At 38.5% G+C, this 17,717-nt stretch overlaps 1 protein-coding gene across 4 annotated transcripts in view; it reads left to right on the forward strand.

Moving 5' to 3' along the window:
* The first annotated feature begins 4,618 nt into the window (after positions 1 to 4,618).
* The window catches only part of DNAJC27 (DnaJ heat shock protein family (Hsp40) member C27), a 52,229-nt gene continuing 39,130 nt past the window's right edge, over positions 4,619 to 17,717 (forward strand). For 3 of the 4 annotated variants that reach the window (XM_042982361.1, XM_042982360.1, XM_007088932.3), the window contains exons 1-3: positions 4,619 to 4,882; positions 10,283 to 10,365; positions 14,431 to 14,500. In XM_042982361.1, coding sequence (XP_042838295.1) covers positions 4,796 to 4,882; positions 10,283 to 10,365; positions 14,431 to 14,500 — 240 coding nt within the window. In that variant the 5' untranslated portion in view covers positions 4,619 to 4,795. The remainder of the gene's footprint in view (positions 4,883 to 10,282; positions 10,366 to 14,430; positions 14,501 to 17,717) is intronic. The other variant, XM_007088933.3, reaches the window with a different exon arrangement.

Genomic DNA, 17,717 nt, shown 5'->3' on the forward strand with positions numbered 1-17,717 from the left:
ACTGTGGGTTGGACAAATATATTGAAGGTAACAAGAGCCAGATTTCTCACCGTCAAAGTAGAGAGTTATAAATATGGAAAGGGGGAAGACTAGAATGAATTGTTATGCTAACATGCATTGGGGATATCAGTGGAACTATGTTTTAACATATGAATTTAAATGCATGTACATACGTGTATATATATACACATACATACTGTATGTGTATATATATACACGTATGTACATGTATATACACGTATACATGTATACATATTTTGGCTTAGTCAACTGAAAGGGCCCAGAGCAAGGGCACCCGGATCAATGAACACACCTAGCATCCAGATCTTGGTTTCTAAATACCATTCTCCACTAAAAGGACCTAGGGATCTAGGGCTCATTGCTGTGCCAGGAAGCAAGGAAATACTCAAAACAAAAGGTAGGAACATATCAAAAAGACATAAGAGCCAGCTTTAGCATCAAAATAAATAGTATTAACAGAGTATTCATTGAGTAAAATAAGTATATATGAGCGCATCCTGATATAAATTAATAAATAAATGAATGAGAAAGGAAAGCTTTCCCTTAGACTACCAATTAATAAATGTAGGAGAAATGATGGAGTTAAAAAAAATCACCATTTTGCATTCATCATCATAAAAATCTCTCCAGTCATGAATCCTTGTTGACCTCTGAAAATTTGTGAAAGTCCAGCGGAGAAAGAATATCTATATAATTTCAAAGTGCTCCCTTATAGTTACTTATTATAAATGGAAAAAAGTAACTTTATTGTGGATTAACCTAGTTAACACTACACCTTAACTAAAGTTAACATTATTAATAAGTGGAACAAATTGACATCACCAATTTTCTAATATGATAACCTTAAAACTACATAATGTCTTTCCTGTGGTATGTCAGCCAAACCTTACTAAATCTAATCATAAGAGTATACCAGACAAACACAAACTGAAGGATATTGCAAAAATAACTGTCATTTTGGAAGATACAAGCTAAGGAACGATACTAGGTAAGAGAAGAATAAAGATACATCACAACTAAATGATGCTGGATTAGACTTCAGACTGGGGAACAGGGGAACAGAGCTATAATGGATTTCACTGGTACAAATGGTGAAATTTGAATATGAACTGTGGTTTTGATCCCAGTTTCCCAAATGTTCTCGGTTCAAGGCACCCTTAGTATCACAGTAATTTTTTTCATAGTGTTCCTTGGTCAAGAGAAATATCCAGGTTCAAACAACATATTAAATATTTATGCCCTAACAATTTAGCTGCCATTTGAAAAAATAATACACATAAATTGAAAGTTTTATTTCATCTTAACCACAATTACTAATGGGATTTGTGCACCTGTTGGACACTGTACAACTTCTCAAACCTTAGAATCAGATTGGACAAGAGCACCCTCATTTCCTGTTTCACATTGATTTTTGTGCTGTACTTGCTTTTTTATCACAACCATGGAAAAATCCAGCTTCCTAAATATATGATATATCCAAGGAATATGGTGCCACCTATTGTTGAAATTGTAAACAACCTCGAGCTAGTAGTTTTGCATAGTCTTAGATTTCATTTTGTTTGCCTTGAAAACTTAGAATGTAAATTATCCCACAGATATCCCCTTGGATAACCCTGTGAGGCTGTGTGGCACCCCAGTGCACAGTTTGAGAACCATAGGATTAGATAACAGTGTTACTGTTACACTGTTACATTTTCTGATTTTGATAAATACAGTATGACTACATAAGAGAAAGTCCTTGCTTTCAGGAAATACACATTGAAGTATTTATGGATAAAGAAACATGCCTGCAAATTAATCTCAAATTATTCAGAAAAACATGTGTATATATATGAATATACAGACAGTGGGCACGGTTGATATAGTAAATGTTAACAACTGATGAATCTAGATAAAGGGTATACAAGATTTTATTTTTTTGCTATTCCTAAAGCTTTTTTGAGTGAAATTACTTCAAAATAAAAGATTTTTAAAAATGCAACACAATACTACATTTTAAGGTGTATATACGTATGCAGTGAAGCAATTTTTAAATGACTGGAAATTAAAAGCACCAATTCAGACAGTTGCAAGCTTTTATAAAGAGGGAGGATGTATTGGGAAAGAATATGATATAGTATCAGTGATATTTTGCTAAGCTGTATGGTGGATACATAGGTATTCATTATATTATTCTTTCTACATTTTATGCCCAACATATTTCATAATTTACTTTAAATATACACCTTTAAAATATGTGAAATCTTTAATACACAAAAATAAAAAAACATGGGGGTGCCTGGGTGGCTCAGTCGGTTAAGTGTCAGACTCTTGATTTCAGCTCAGGTGTCGATCTCATGGGTTTGTGAGATTGAGCTCCGTGCTCCTTACAGCACAGAGCCTGCTTGGGATTCTCTTTTTCCCTCCCTCTCTTCCCCTTCCCTGCTAACACACTCTGTCTCTCTCTCAAAATAAATAAACTTTACCCAGGGCCAACTGCAGAGCTCATGTTTCTAACCCCCACTTTCCAAGTTCACACTATACATAGCTAATCCCATTTTTCTTTTTGTATTAAAGACTGGAAAAGAGAGCTAACTTTCTTGTTTTTTGATTCCAAACTAATTTAATACACCCAGTAGAAAATATGTTTATTATGTTTTCTAACCTCAGGAACATCAATATGAAAAAAATGGTAATAAATTTTAATCTTTGGCAAATTTTACTGCCCATATGCCTAATAGTATCATATCTAATCAGTCTTTTAATAATTGAAAATTTGACATTTTGCAGTTATTCTTTCATAACACCAGTTCTATTACAGGGCCCAAGGTGAACTAGCAAAGAAATAGATGTGTATTGATTTGATTTATTAAATTACGCTGAGAGATCACCTTCTAGATTTGTGAAAAATGAGTATAAATCCAATTATTTTGAACTTTATCAAAATTCTAACCAGGACTTCTATTTCACGGTTGTAAAAAATCCTAGAAGTTTCATTAAATGAAGTTTTCTGGTTGATTATAAATACATCTCAGAGTAAGCTTCTTTCTTAAAAATAATTTGTTTTGGGCCGCCTGAGTGGCTCAGCTGGTTAGGCTTAGGCGTGGAACTTTGGCACAGGTCATGATCTCACAGCTCCTGAGTTCACCCCCCAGGATGGGCTCTGTGCTGACAGCTCAGAGCCTGGAGTGTGCTTCAGATTCTGTGTCTCCCTCTCTCACTGCACCTCCCACACTCACATTCTATCTCTCTCTCTCTCAAAAATAAACATTAAAAAAACCTTTTTTTAATCATTTAAAAATAAAATATTTGAGGGGCACCTGGGTGGCTCAGTTGGTTAAGCGATGGACTTCAGCTCAGGTCATGATCTCACAGTTTGTGGGTGCAAGCCCCGCGTTGGGCTCTGTGCCAACAGCTCAGAGCCTGCTTCAGATTCTGTGTCTCCCTCTCTCTCTGCTCTTCCTCTGCTCATGCTCTGCCTCTCTCTCCTTCAAAAATAAATAAACATTAAAAAAAATTTTTTTTGAATTAAAAGAAATAAAATGTTTGAAAATCTGACTTATGATAGCTAAGAAATTTTGAGGCTTTATTCACTGTCTTCCTACAATGTATTTCTTTTATGATGCTTAAAGCTATCTGAGAACAGAAATAATGTTACTTTTGACCTTGTAATTTACTCAGAAATTGGCAGCCATTCTTTTTCAGGGCGCTAAATAATCACTTGTCAAGTTCTATTTACTTTCTGTAACCCAAGATAATGACTTAAAAAATCCCTGTTCCTCTCATACATTTTATGCTGTTTTTTAACCAAGCAGATGCTTTTCTCATCCTCTGGAATGAGACTAGAAAAGTGGTTCTTAGGATTTATTATTATTCTACTGTCATATTATCAGGGAAGGTGTGCACAGATGATGGGGTTTAAGTCTGTGAATGGGAGGGAAAGGAAAAATGAAGGAGCATATAGGTACAATCACACAGACCATCCTAGAACTGGAGGAGTGTAAGAAACATCTTGTTTGAGTTTTCTTCCGACAGAGAACTCTGGAATAAAAGAGCAATGACTAAAATAAAACCCAGACTACCAAATGGACAACCTTTTTTTTTTTTTTTTAACGATAGCAACGGGTTTCAGATTTTGCCTAACGCCCCTCTTCCAAAACCTGAGCCCTAACTTCCCGACTTCTCCCGGCTCCTGACTTGTCTCTCTACGAGCCCGAGCAAGAGAAACATAGTATGGGATGGGGGACGAGTAGTGTAGACGGGCTTATACGGGACGGAAGAATTCAGAAAATAACACCCCTATGGTCTACTTCGAATTTTTAGCGGGACTGGGCCTGGACCCACCATTCTAAATACTCCAAGCCGGAGGATCTGCCCCAAACTGCCAATACATTTCTACCACTCGGCTGCAAACGTTAACAGATGCCGCTGTCCTGGCGCCCCTGAAAACCAACCGCGCTCTCAGGGTAAACCCAGCCTGACTTCCTGCCGAGGGACTCGGCGCCGCGCGTGGGCGCGACTCCTGGGAACAGGTAATCAAAACCTCGCCTCTAGAGCCCGGTGATGACGTCACACCGCCCCTTTCTAGCATCGCGAGACTCTCTTCTCCCACCCCCAGTTCCCAGAGCTCCCAACCGCCCGCGCCCGCTGCTAGGCAGCGGCGGGGATGGCGAGCCGCGGAGCTGGGGCGGTGACGATAGCAGCGGTTCCGCCATTGGACGAGGAGGCCTGAGGGACGGGCCAGCCTGGTGAACAAGGAGATACCGAGGCGGGTGGCCCCGAGAGAGCGAGGGCAATGGAGGCTAACATGCCGAAGCGGAAGGAGCCCAGCAAGTCCCTGCGCATCAAAGTCATCTCCATGGGCAACGCTGAGGTGGGAAAAGTGAGTACCGCGCTGGGAGGGGCGGGACCTCAGCGCGGCGGGACGACCTGCCGATTGGCTGGGAGGGCGGCCACTCAACAGCCCGGGGCCCAGCCTCCTCCCCGCCCCTGAGCAGGCCCAGGTCTCCTCCTAGGGGATGCGCCTGGGTGAGGAAAACTCTCGTGACCTTTTTGACCTTTCGTTTGCCCCCACCTCCACCGACGTCACGCTCCATAAGAAGGTGTCTCATATGGCCGCTAGCCCTTGAATGTATCCCAAAAAGATTAAAGGGGCCTAGGTCCTTATGTAAGATCGTCTGCCTATCTTCGTTCTAGGTGACCTGTCCAGGACTTAAGAGGTCCTTAAGAGAATAAAAGTTTAGTTACCCCAGCAGTGCTTGGGAGCCTGAGGGAACTTACTGGGGTGCATGTGAGGATTGGAGCTTGTAAAATGTTGCTCTGCAGATACGGAGCCCAGAATCTACATTGCAAGAGCGTAGCTGATACTGACATTTTTCACGGGGGAAGTGCAGTGGATGTCAAGGAGCCTGCATTATTTTGTTTTGTGTGTTGGTTTTGTTTTTATTTCTGGTGGTTTCATTATATTCATTCTCTCCAAAGCCGTAGTTCCACTGCCTTTCTTCTGGATGTACTGGGTATAAAGCTCTCCCCTAGTGTGTGTGTGGAGGGGGGGTGGAAGGAGGATGAGAAAGAGACCCGAGGCTGTCCCCCAAGTGAATTTTAAACTGCCTCCTCTTCACCTAAATTGTCTCCTCTCCCCTTCTGGGTAAGTGGAAGCTGTTGGTTAAGAACTTCCCAAGGTCATCAAATCAATGGCAGAGACCAGATTAGAACTTGGGTCCTCACAGTCTACTGCAGTTCTCTATCATTGTATGCTGTCAAAATCAACTCCAGTAGGATCTATATCCCAAAAGAGCCATTAATGGAAGTGTTTAGGCCAGTGCCCTACACATAGTTGATGTTCAGTAAATGTTTATTAGTGCCTTTTCTTTCCATTTAGCATTATCCTGTGCTATTTATGTATTTGCATATATGTATGTAAGTATTAACATAGCAGTCACTGTAAAGTTAACATTTGTTGAACATCAACTATGTGCCAGGCATTAAAAATAAAAGAATACAGCCTCTAAAAGGCTTAATAATAATCTGGCTAAGTAAGCATGCATCATTTCTGTAATTTTCCTATGCTAAATGGTCCAACATTAAAAATACCCCAAAATGACAAGTATCACATTTATTTAACATTGCCCTAGATTTATTGGCCAATGTGATTAGACAAGAGAAAGAAATAAAGTATAAAATAACTGGAAAGGAGAAGGCAAAATTATTGTTATTTGCAAATGATATGATTATTTATCTGGAAACCCAAAGAAAATTAACTTGAAAAGCTTTTAGAAAGAATAAGAAAATTCAATAAGGCAAAATTAATATACAGAAATTAATAGCTTTCCTATATCAAATTACATGTTTTTTAAAATCTTTTTTGGGGCGCCTGGGTGGCTCAGTCAGTTGAGCGTCTGACTTCAGCTCAGGTCATGATCTCGCGGTCTGTGAGTTCGAGCCCCGCATCGGGCTCTGTGCTGACAGCTCAGAGCCTGGAGCCTGCTTCAGATTCTGTCTCCCTCTCTCTCTGCCTCTCCCACCCTCATGCTCTGTCTCTCTCTCTCTCTGTCAAAAATAAACATTAAAAAATTAAAAAAAAATCTTTTTTAATGTTTTATTTTTGAGAGAGAGTGAGAGAGAAAGAGCAAGCAAGCAAGCAGGCAGAGAGAGAGGGAGACACAGAATCTGAAACAAGCTCCAGGCTCTGAGCTGTCAGCACAGAGCCTGATGTGGGGCTTGAACTCACAGACCGCGAGATCATGATCTGAGCCGAAGTCTGACGCTCAACCGACTGAGCCACCCAGGCGCCCCATCAAATTATATGTTTTAATGTTGAATTGAAAAACTATTTTAATTTACAATAACAGCCAAAATAAAGTGCCTAGGTTTAAACTTAAGAACAAACAGGTAAGACCTATATGAAGAAAAATGTCAAACTCTACAAAGGGACATAAAATTACTCAGGCAAATGGAAAGATGTACTTTTCCCTTAATTAGGATCACTCGACATTTTAGAGATGTCAGTTCTTTAAAATAACCTACAATTCAGTTCTAGTTAAAATAACAATAGGGTTTTTTTTTTTTCCTTCAAAACATAAGGGTGGCTCAGTCGGTTAAGTATCCAACTCTTGATTTTGGCTCAGGTCATGATCTCACGGTTTGTGAGATTGAGTCCTGAGTTGGACTCTGTGCTGACAACACACACACTTAAATACTGGTCCTCTAATTTCTATAGACAGATTCCCAGGGGTAGAATGCTGAGTAGCTATTTAGTAGCTATTGCCAATTGCTCTTCAAGAAATTGTACCAGTAGTATGCAGTTGCCCTATTTCCCGTAGTCCTGCCAACACAGGTATCGTCATTCTTTTAATGACTCCCAGTCTGGTTAGTGAGAAGTATTATTTTAATTTGCATTTCATGGACTACAGATGAAGGTGAGCACCTTTTCATATACTTACTGGATATTTGGATTTGCTCTTCTGGATAGTGCCCAATTTATACTCCCTACCCATTTTTCTATTGGATGATGTATCTTATCAATTTTTCTGGTTCAGGGATATCAGAGATAATAACTTTTTGCTGGTCATATGAATAATGACTATTTGTCTGGGTATGTTATTTGCCTTTTAATATTTTTACATATATTTCTCCATATAATTGCTATTATTATTACTATTTCTATATATTCAAGTGTGCCTGTCCTTTCTTTGTGGTTCTTGTATTTCCTTTCTTGGTTGAAAATGTTTCCTTAAGGTTGTACATATGTTGCACATTTTTTCTGAAATTTTTGTTTCATTTTTAAATATTGAAATCACAAGTTCATCTGAATTTATTTTTGTATTTAGAGAAGTTAAGGGCCCAACTTGTGCAAGTGGCATTTTACTAAATAAATCATTCTTTTTCCCTTGACTTTATTTTTTTATTTGAGAGAGAGAGAGACAGAGAGAGAGAGAGGGAGAGACCGCACACACAAGTAGGGGAGAGGGGCAGAAGGAAAGAGAGAGAATCCCAACCAGGCTCCACACTCAGCATGGGGCTGGATGTGGGGCTTGATCCTAGGACACTGGGACCGTGACCTGAGCCGAAATCGAGAGTTGGATGTTCTACCAACTGAACCGCTCAGGCATACCTCCCCTTGATTTGAAATATCACCCCTGTCACCTTTTAAATTTCTTCTTTGAATGGGATCTATTTCTGGGCTGTCTCTTCTGTTCTACTGACCTATTTGTCTATTTGTCTATTATGCCAATATCATACTGTCTTGATTGGTTTCAGACTATATTTTAATATCTGTTAAGGCGGATTGCCTCCTCTTTGTACTGCCCCACCCCATTCCTCTTTTTCATATTTTGAGTATTTCTTCTCAGATAGTTGTTCTGCAAAAGTGCCTAAAAATATATTTAAGAAAAATAGTGAAAGCAAAAAATTCTATGTTACTTGGTTTATATGATCTTAAGGACCCTGTCTCTTTGTGTTATAGGGAGTGGTTATTAATACAATTACTTAAATGTGTGTCTCGTTAACCTCTTAGAACTAGTGTTTAAACAGTGTACTGGAGTTAAAGAACTGCCAGGCCCCTTAATTCATGAATCATTTAGAAAAAGGCCATATTCATTTTCATAGGCTATTGTGAGAGAAAACATTTGTGAAATGCTTTCAAGCTGTAAAATGCTTTTATTTTTTTTTTAAAAATATTTATTTATTTTGACAGAGAGAGACAGAGCATGAGCAGGGGAGGGGCAGAGAGAGGGAGACACAGAATCCAAAGCAGGCTCCAAGCTGTCAGCACAGAGCCCGACGCGGGGTTCGAACTCACAGACCCTCAGTGAGGTCATGACCTGAGCTGAAGTCGGCTGCTCAACCGACTGAGCCACCCAGGCTTCCCTCAAGCTGTAAAATGCTTTTAAAAGTGTAGCCTGTTAGCAGTAGTCACTCCAAAGAAGTTTTTCTTTCGGTTCACAATAAGCTTATTAACTGCTTTTTAAATTGACCGTCCTGTTTAATTTAGGTTAACGTTCATCAGGGAAGGATTTGAGCAGAATAAACTTCATTACTAGCACTCCCAAGTAAATTAGAAGTTTCACGAGTGCTAAGGGTTGTTACTACTGGCACCGAGCAAATTTCATTGGCACTGAGCAAAAGAAAGAAGTAAAATACTGATGTGTGTCCTCAAGTAGTTTACTTTCTAGCTGAAGAGATAAGAGGAGTATACACATGTGAAATGATAATTGACAATACAAAGCAATGTATGCCTGATGGTGTGTGTGTGTGTGTGTGTGTGTGTAAAATACGTGTGTCTATATTAGCATGTATGTGAAGTGCAAGAAGAGTTCAGATGCAGGCAAGGTCTCTTACAACCTGGTGCTCCAGTAGGCTGGGCCTTAAAAGATAAGTAAGATTTGTAAAGAAGGGAGAAAGCTCATTCCAAGTAGAGGGAAAAAGTAATGATGAAAGTCAGGAAGTCAGATCTCTGGGAGTTTTGCAGAAATGGAAAGCATATATTAGAAAGGTTTAGACAAGGAACACAGATTAGGGCCAGATTATGGGGAACCTTGAATAAAGGATAAAGGAATTTGGATTTCAAACTTGGCAGTGAGAAGCCACTGAAGAGTTTTGAGTTAAGGAAGTGAAGTAATGTCAGTGCTGTGTAGTATTGACTGAGGTTGGGAGGGAATGAAGGCAGAAAGACCAATACAAAAATTTCCTACAATTGCCTAGGAGTAGATGATGAGGATCTAAACCAAAGTGGTGTCAATGGGAATTGGAATGAGGAGAAAGAGGCAAGAAACATTTAAAAGATTTAGAAAGGCTCAGAATCAAGCATGGCTTTAAGATTCTGATCCTCCGTGGTTGGGAAAATGGTGGTGTTATTGACAGAACCAGGATGTCAGCAGGATGAACTGTTTTTATGTATAAGATTAGTTCATTTTTGGACATGTTGAATTTGAGGGAACAGCAGGACACCTCAGTACAAACTAGCCATAGTATTTGAAGATGTCGATCTGCTTTTGAGAAGGTCAAGGCTAAACATAGACATTTTGGTGGCATTGAAAGCATAAGAGTAAGTCTTCTAAACAAAAGAGCTCAAGGACTGAGAACTAAACTGAAAACATATTTGGTTTTAAGGGACGAATATTTAATTTTTCTTTAAAATTCTCACTTTTAGCATTTGTTTCAGTTGTTTGAAAATGCTTTCTTTCCCATTGTGGTGAATGAAGAAACCATAATGAAGGACTGTGCTTATTTTGTATGTTTCCAGAGTATATGTACTAAAAGAATGCATTTTTATGTTTTTTAGAGCTGTATCATAAAACGTTACTGTGAGAAAAGATTTGTGTCTAAATATCTTGCAACAATTGGAATTGACTATGGAGTCACAAAGTAAGTGCATTGTTTCTTTGGGTTTGAAAATTACATAGATTTGAGAATTTTTCTAAAATGATGTATCTTGAAATAGAGATTCTGAAGAAGGAAAGATAGGAATAAGAGACATTTACGGATATGTAGTGATCATATCAATTGTTCATCACTGAGCATGTTCTTTTTGCCAGGCCTTGCCTTCGCAAGGGATAGGTATAGGGTCTACAACAATGACGAAGTTAACAAAAAGCCCACCTAGCAGATGTATCTTTTTAGGAAACATGTTTCTATATAAACACGTCCTATTAGCAGGTGTGTTTATAGAGCATTTTGAGGTATTCTTTCCACAAAGTCTAAATAGTATGTCGAATATTTTCTATCAGAGGATTTCCTTTATTGGCTTATGATCTTTATAACCTATTGGTATCTAGCAAAAATGATCTGGGAGAAGGAAAATTAGGAGTAAGTGGGGATTTATCTCGAGATGAATCAAGGGTGGGTTGAGCCTGAGGAGATAGGCTTACATTAGCAGGAAATAATACCACCAAAGCGTGGAGTTAAGGTAGACTGCACACTCCCTGAAGGTGAAATCTCAGGTGCTCACCGTTCTGCCCTAACCTGCCCCCTCCTCTCTTATTCCCTTCCTTTACACACTTTACCCTCCATCCACACTGTACCGCTGCCCTTGTATTTCCCTAGCTCAGTGCAGTTATTCATTCATTCTGTCCACCTGAAATATCCTTTCCCCTCATCCCTCCATCAGACTCTTTGACGTGTTAAAATGCTCCTGTTCCCATAAGGCCTTGGAATACCTTCTTTATCAGTTAGGACTCTTTAGTTGCAAATGACAGAAATAATAAACTTCTGTATGCTATTTATGGTACTTATTTTAAATTGCCACATGTCATTATTATTTATATGTGTTTCATGTCTCCTGCTAGATTATAAGCCCCATGAAGAAGGAGCTATTAGAATAAGTCATTTCCAGGTGCCTGGCACAGTGCTTGCATGTAGTAGATACTCAAAAACTCTACTAGGTGAGATAGATATATCTAAAGAGGGGGTTTGTAAGATTAGACTGTGAGGGCAGCTTTTAAGAAGGTGGACTAAAGCGGTGAGGTTTGTCTATACTTCAGGGCATAGGATTTCATCAGTGATATGCCAGGATATCCTATTTAAGGCAGTGTTGTTTTGAATTCATGTAAGTAGCTAATTTATTCATCTAAGAAATGAGAATCACCATATTACGCCATAGAACTGTAGTGGTTCATTCAACAGACTATTCTTTCTCTGGCTGAAATTTTTTTTGGAAAGCTGCTTGTCCCAGGGTGTATCAGGAGGATATAACTGACAGAAACCTAACTCAAACCAAATCAAGGAAAAAATAATAACGGTAATAACAACAACAATAATAAAGAATATTAATCAATTCACATAATCCAGTTATGAGGATGCTGTGCCTTAGAGATGGCTGGAACCAGGGACAGAATATAGCTATATAATTTACTACGTCTCTCTCCAGCTTTTAGCTTCCTCTGCATGGCTGCCAGCAGATCTCAGACTCACATTGTAAATTTTACCTCCAGAGAGGGACCAAAGCTAATATACAAATTTCAAAATCCTAGGGAAAGTTTTGATTGTTCAGGTAGGGACAGGTGCCTTTCCCCAGCTCATTTGGCTGTGGCCAACAGAGTGGGATCACTAAGAACATAGCAGAACTCGTCTGAACCACAACTGGGAGAGGAAAGGGCTATACTCGTGGGTAGTCAAAATAACAGGTACCCATTCCATCCCTCCTGTTATCTACATGGTGAAGCTCAAATTCCAGCATATTGAAGAATTACTTGTAAAGTTTGTGAAAATGCAGATTCTTAGGGCCCACCAAGATTCTGGTTGGCTGGGTGTGAGGTGGGCACAGGAATCTGCATTTTTAACGGCCTCTCATAATAATGATGCAGGTGGTCTGCAGGCCACAACCTAGGAAAGCAAGACCTTGAGGTAGCGAATTACCATTTTTCTTCAGGTTAATTTCCTCTGTCTGGCATCTGAATTAAAATAACTTCTTTGAGTTTCAGTGTGAATACATTTGTGCATTCCTGACTTTATCCATTCTCAGCTGCTATCTCTTTAAGGCCAAATTTTCTAATATACATTGTTACACCAGGTCTTCTCCAAAGGCTCTCAGACTCTGTTGTTTTGTGTTGTTTTGCTGTTCTCACATTCTCTTTTATAAGGTGGGTCCTGATTTCACAGATGTTAAAATGAAAACAGATGTGCATCTTGGTTATTGATGAAATATGGTAGAGAGTTCAGGAATAAGATGATTAATGGTTAGCTTGATGTAAGTCTACAAGTAATATAAAACACCTGTAGGCATTATGGTTTCAGAACAGAAGGTGGGTGTAATAAACGTGGACAAGAGAATAATAATAATAAACAAACCCAGAGGTAGTGTAGGGCCGATGAGAGAAAGTACTGATGTCCTTGTATTCTGTAAGAGGGAGTCATGTCAGTGCTGTCTAAACTGAAACATGTCACTGAAAAACATGATTCTAACCTGTTAACTTACTGTTAATAATCCCTATTCTTAACTTAGAGGGGTCTTTTAGGAAATACTTCTTGTGATGAAGAAAATATATTTAAAGTTCAATAATTCTACTTCACCTCAGTTTCTTTTTCCTTTTGTTACATTCAATACAAAGTAATAAATAAACATTAAATTTTTTTTTGAATTCAATACAAGTAAATTTTATACTTTTTATTTTAAAATAGTGTAATCCCATTTTGATAAAAACACTTGTGCTTCTCAGTCACGTCTGTGTATAGAAGAAGGCTGCCTTGGCATTCATCTATATTGATGAAGGCTTTTGCTGGGTGATAGGATTTGGGATAAATTTTTAACTTTCATCTTTGTATTTCTGTAGTGTTTGAAATACTTACAATATTTCATTAATTTATTTTCCAACAATGGTTTTTCTTGAAAAAAATAAAAAGGACAAGAGGCAAATATGCTATGATGTTGGCAGCATTTAATTCTAATATGAATGGTTGTTCTTTCCCCTTTTGTTCTTTTCTCTATTTTAATTTTTTTTTAAAGAGAGAGGGTGCAAGTGAGTGAGGGGCAGAAAGAGAGGGAGAGAGAATCCAACGAGGGGCAGACAGAGAGAGAATGGGGAAGCAGGGCTCTAGCTCACTCGATGTGGGGCTCAAACTCACGAACCATGAGATCATGGCCTGAGCCAAAGTCAGATGCTTAACCACTGAGCCACACGGGCACCCTTAAAATTTTTGAAAAACAAGTTGACTATAGCTCTTGCTCAATGAAGGTCACAAGAAGATCACACAGACGTTAATAAAATACACCTTAATTATTGTTCTGCATGGTAAGCAAGCATAGCTGGTAGTAATTAAGATGTCTTGCCAAGTGAAAGAAAATATTTTGTTTTCCTTCCTCTTACTCCTACTTGTCCCAAATCAGTTTTCTTAGTCTCACAGTAAAAGCCACCATTTGTTAGTAAAAGGGTATGGCCTGAAATATCTTGAGATAAGCTGAAAGTAAATGAGGGTGTTTATTATAGGTGGGTTCAGTGTCTTTATTTTTATTTTTTTATTGATTATTATTTTTTAATATGAAATTTATTGTCAAATTGGTTTCCATACAACACCCAGTGCTCATCCCAAAAGGTGCCCTCCTCAATGCCCATCACCCACCCTCCCCTCCCTCCCACCCCGCATCAGCCCTCAGTTTGTTCTTAGTTTTTAAGAGTCTCTTATGCTTTGGCTCTCTCCCACTCTGACTTCTTTTTTTTTTTTTTTTTTTTCCTTCCCCTCCCCCATGGGTTTCTGTTAAGTTTCTCAGGATCCACATAAGAGTGGGTTCAGTGTTTTTAAAATAAGGAGGCAAGATGATCTGCCAAGTTGCTGGCTTCTGTTGTAAAGATTATCTGAAATCAAGAAAAGGCACTAAGAAAGCCTCTTACATTTCATACACATACCTTTTTGAAATGTATAAATGGCATAAATGATATTAATGAGAACGCAGAAACCATAACCTTCTTTGGAATTGTTTCCATTTGAACATTTCAGGGTACAAGTCAGAGACCGAGAAATCAAAGTCAACATCTTTGATATGGCTGGCCATCCTTTCTTCTATGAGGTAAGAAAGCCTTTTTGAGAAAACCAACATCCAGTATTGTCAGTGGATTCAGGGAAAGATCCTGAGTTACCTGAAACGACCAATATTCAAATCACGTATAAAATTAGGTGAATTTAGCTCGTGTTCGTGGCTTCCTTTCTGAGCCTAAACTTCATAGAAACCTATTGGTCTTTTGTTCCATTCCCTCAAACTGTGGTAGGAAAGTTCATTGCTAATGTTTCAAACACGTTTTAACTTTCAAAGGACTGTTGCTTTTAACTTTGTACCTTAGCCCAGAATGTGACAGGATAATTATATTCATACTTGGACTTAAGAATTCAGTAATGCGACTTCTTTCATAGCACAGTACTAGAGTGAGCTCTCCAGTTCACTCTGCAGCCTTATGTGTTACCTCTCTGGAGAGAGTCCCACCTGCTTTACTTTGTCTTCTTGTCCTGAGTAGTCTCAAAGTGAATCTCATGGCCATTCTCTTTTGTTTTTCCTTCCTTGGGTTATTGATTTTCCCTGAAGAGGCTCTCTGTTCTTTTCTAGTTTGGGCCATTTCACTTCTGCTATTTATTATTTCCTTCCTTCTACTTGCTTTGTGTTTCTTTTGCTCTTATTCTGGGTTCTTTATGTGGGAGCTTAGATTATTGATTTGAGACTTTCTGCGTTTTTGATGTGTGTGTTTGGTGCTATCAGTTCCCCTCTCAGCACTGCTTAGCTGTGTCCCACACATTTTGATATGTTGTATTTTCAATTTCATTAATATTTCATCTTATTCATTCGATGTGTTTTTTTTTTAATTTCTCTTGAGACTTTCTGTTTGAACTATGGGTTATTTAGAAGTGCGTTGTTTAGTTTCCAAGTGTTAGAGATTTTTTGGTTATCTTCCTGTTATTAATTTCTGGTTTGAGTCCATTGTGATCAGAGAACACACTGTATGATTTTGATTTCTTTTAAATTTGTTGAGGTTTTTTTCATGACCCAGGGTATGGTCTATCTTGGTCTTCCGTGGGCACTTGAAAAGATGTGTATTCTGCTATTGTTGGATGGAGAGCTCTATAAATATTTATTAGGTCTTGTTGGTCAGTGGTATTGTTGAATTCTTTTATATTCTTGCTGATCTTTTGTTTGGTTGTTCTATCGATTACTGAGAGAGGGGTATTAAAGTCTCCAACTATAACTGTGGACTTGTCTGTTTCACTTCTATCGTATTTGCTTTATATGTGTTGCAACTCTGTTATTTGGTACATACATATTTATGATTGCTATGTCTTCATTATATAGTTTTATTTTTATATAATGCCCCCTCTGTCTCTGTAATCATTTTTGCTCTGATGTCTACTTTATCTGATATTAATATAGCCAATTTTTGCTTTCCTTTAATGTTTGCATGATATATCCTTTTCTATCTTTTTACTTTCAGTCTGCTTATATCATTGTATTTGAAGTAACTGTCTTGTAGACATGGGTCATGTTTTTCAATCTATTATGCCAATTTCTGTCCTTTAATTGAAATCTTTAGACCACTTACGTTTAATGTAATTATGAATATATTAGGGTACAAGTCTGCCATTTATTTTTCATTTTCTGTTTGTTCTGTTTTCCAGTTCTCTGTTTTCTGTTCCCTGCCATCTATGGGTTACTCGAACACTTTTTGAATTCCATTCGATTTGTCCATAGTGTTTTTTTTTTTTTCTGAAAGTAATTAAATTGGATTTTATTTTATTATTTATTTGTTTATTTATTTAATATGAAACTTATTGTCAAATTGGTTTCCATACAACACCCAGTGCTCATCCCAAAAGGTGCCCTCCTCAATACCCATCACCCACCCTCCCCTCCTCCCACCCCCCATCAACCCTCAGTTTGTTCTCAGTTTTTAAGAGTCTCTTAATGTTTTGGCTCCCTCCCTCTCTAACCTTTTTTTTTTCCCTTCCCTTCCCCCATGGTCTTCTGTTAAGTTTCTCAGGATCCACATAAGAGTGAACACATATGGTATCCGTCTTTCTCTGTATGACTTATTTCACTTAGCATAACATTCTCCAGTTCCATCCACGTTGCTACAAAAGGCTATATTTCATTCTTTCTTATTGCCACGTAGTATTCCATTGTGTATATAAACCACAATTTCTTTATCCATTCATCAGTTGATGGACATTTAGGCTCTTTACATAATTTGGCTATTGTTGAAAGTGCTGCTATAAACATTGGGGTACAAGTGCCCCTATGCATCAGCACTCCTGTATCCCTTGGGTAAATTCCTAGCAGTGCTATTGCTGGGTCCTAGGGTAGATCTATTTTTAATTTTTTGAGGAACCTCCACACTATTTTCCAGAGCGGCTGCACCAGTTTGCATTCCCACCAACAGTGCATGAGGGTTCCCGTTTCTCCACATCCTCGCCAGCATCTATAGTCTCCTGATTTGTTCATTTTGGCCACTCTGACTGGCGTGAGGTGGTATCTGAGTGTGGTTTTGATTTGTATTTCCCTGATGAGGAGCGATGTTGAGCATCTTTTCATGTGCCTGTTGGCCATCCGGATGTCTTCTTTAGAGAAGTGTCTATTCATGTTTTCTGCCCATTTCTTCACTGGATTATTTGTTTTTCGGGTGTGGGGTTTGGTGAGCTCTTTATAGATTTTGGATACTAGCCTTTTGTCTGATATGTCATTTGCAAATATCTTTTCCCATTCTGTTGGTTGCCTTTTAGTTTTGTTGATTGTTTCCTTTGCTGTGCAGAAGCTTTTTATCTTCATGAGGTCCCATAGGTCTTCAATTTCCTTCATAAACTTTCTATAGTTTTCAGCATACAGATCTTTTACATCTTTGGTTAGATTTATTCCTAGGTATTTTATGCTTCTTGGTGCAATTGTGAATGGGATCAGTTTCTTTATTTGTCTTTCTGTTGCTTCATTATTAGTGTATAAGAATGCAACTGATTTCTGTACGTTGATTTTGTATCTTGAGACTTTGCTGAATTCATGTATCAGTTCTAGCAGACTTTTGGTGGAATCTGTCGGGTTTTCCATGTATAATATCATGTCATCTGCAAAAAGCGAAAGCTTGACTTCATCTTTGCCAATTTGGATGCCTTTGATTTCCTTTTGTTGTCTGATTGCTGATGCTAGCACTTCCAACACTATGTTAAACATCAGTGGTGAGAGTGGACCTGTCGTGTTCCTGATCTCAGGGGGAAAGCTCTCAGTTTTTCCCCCATTGAGGATGATATTAGCT

The sequence above is a fragment of the Panthera tigris genome, chromosome A3 (genome assembly GCF_018350195.1).
Source record: "Panthera tigris isolate Pti1 chromosome A3, P.tigris_Pti1_mat1.1, whole genome shotgun sequence".
NCBI lineage: Eukaryota > Metazoa > Chordata > Mammalia > Carnivora > Felidae > Panthera > Panthera tigris.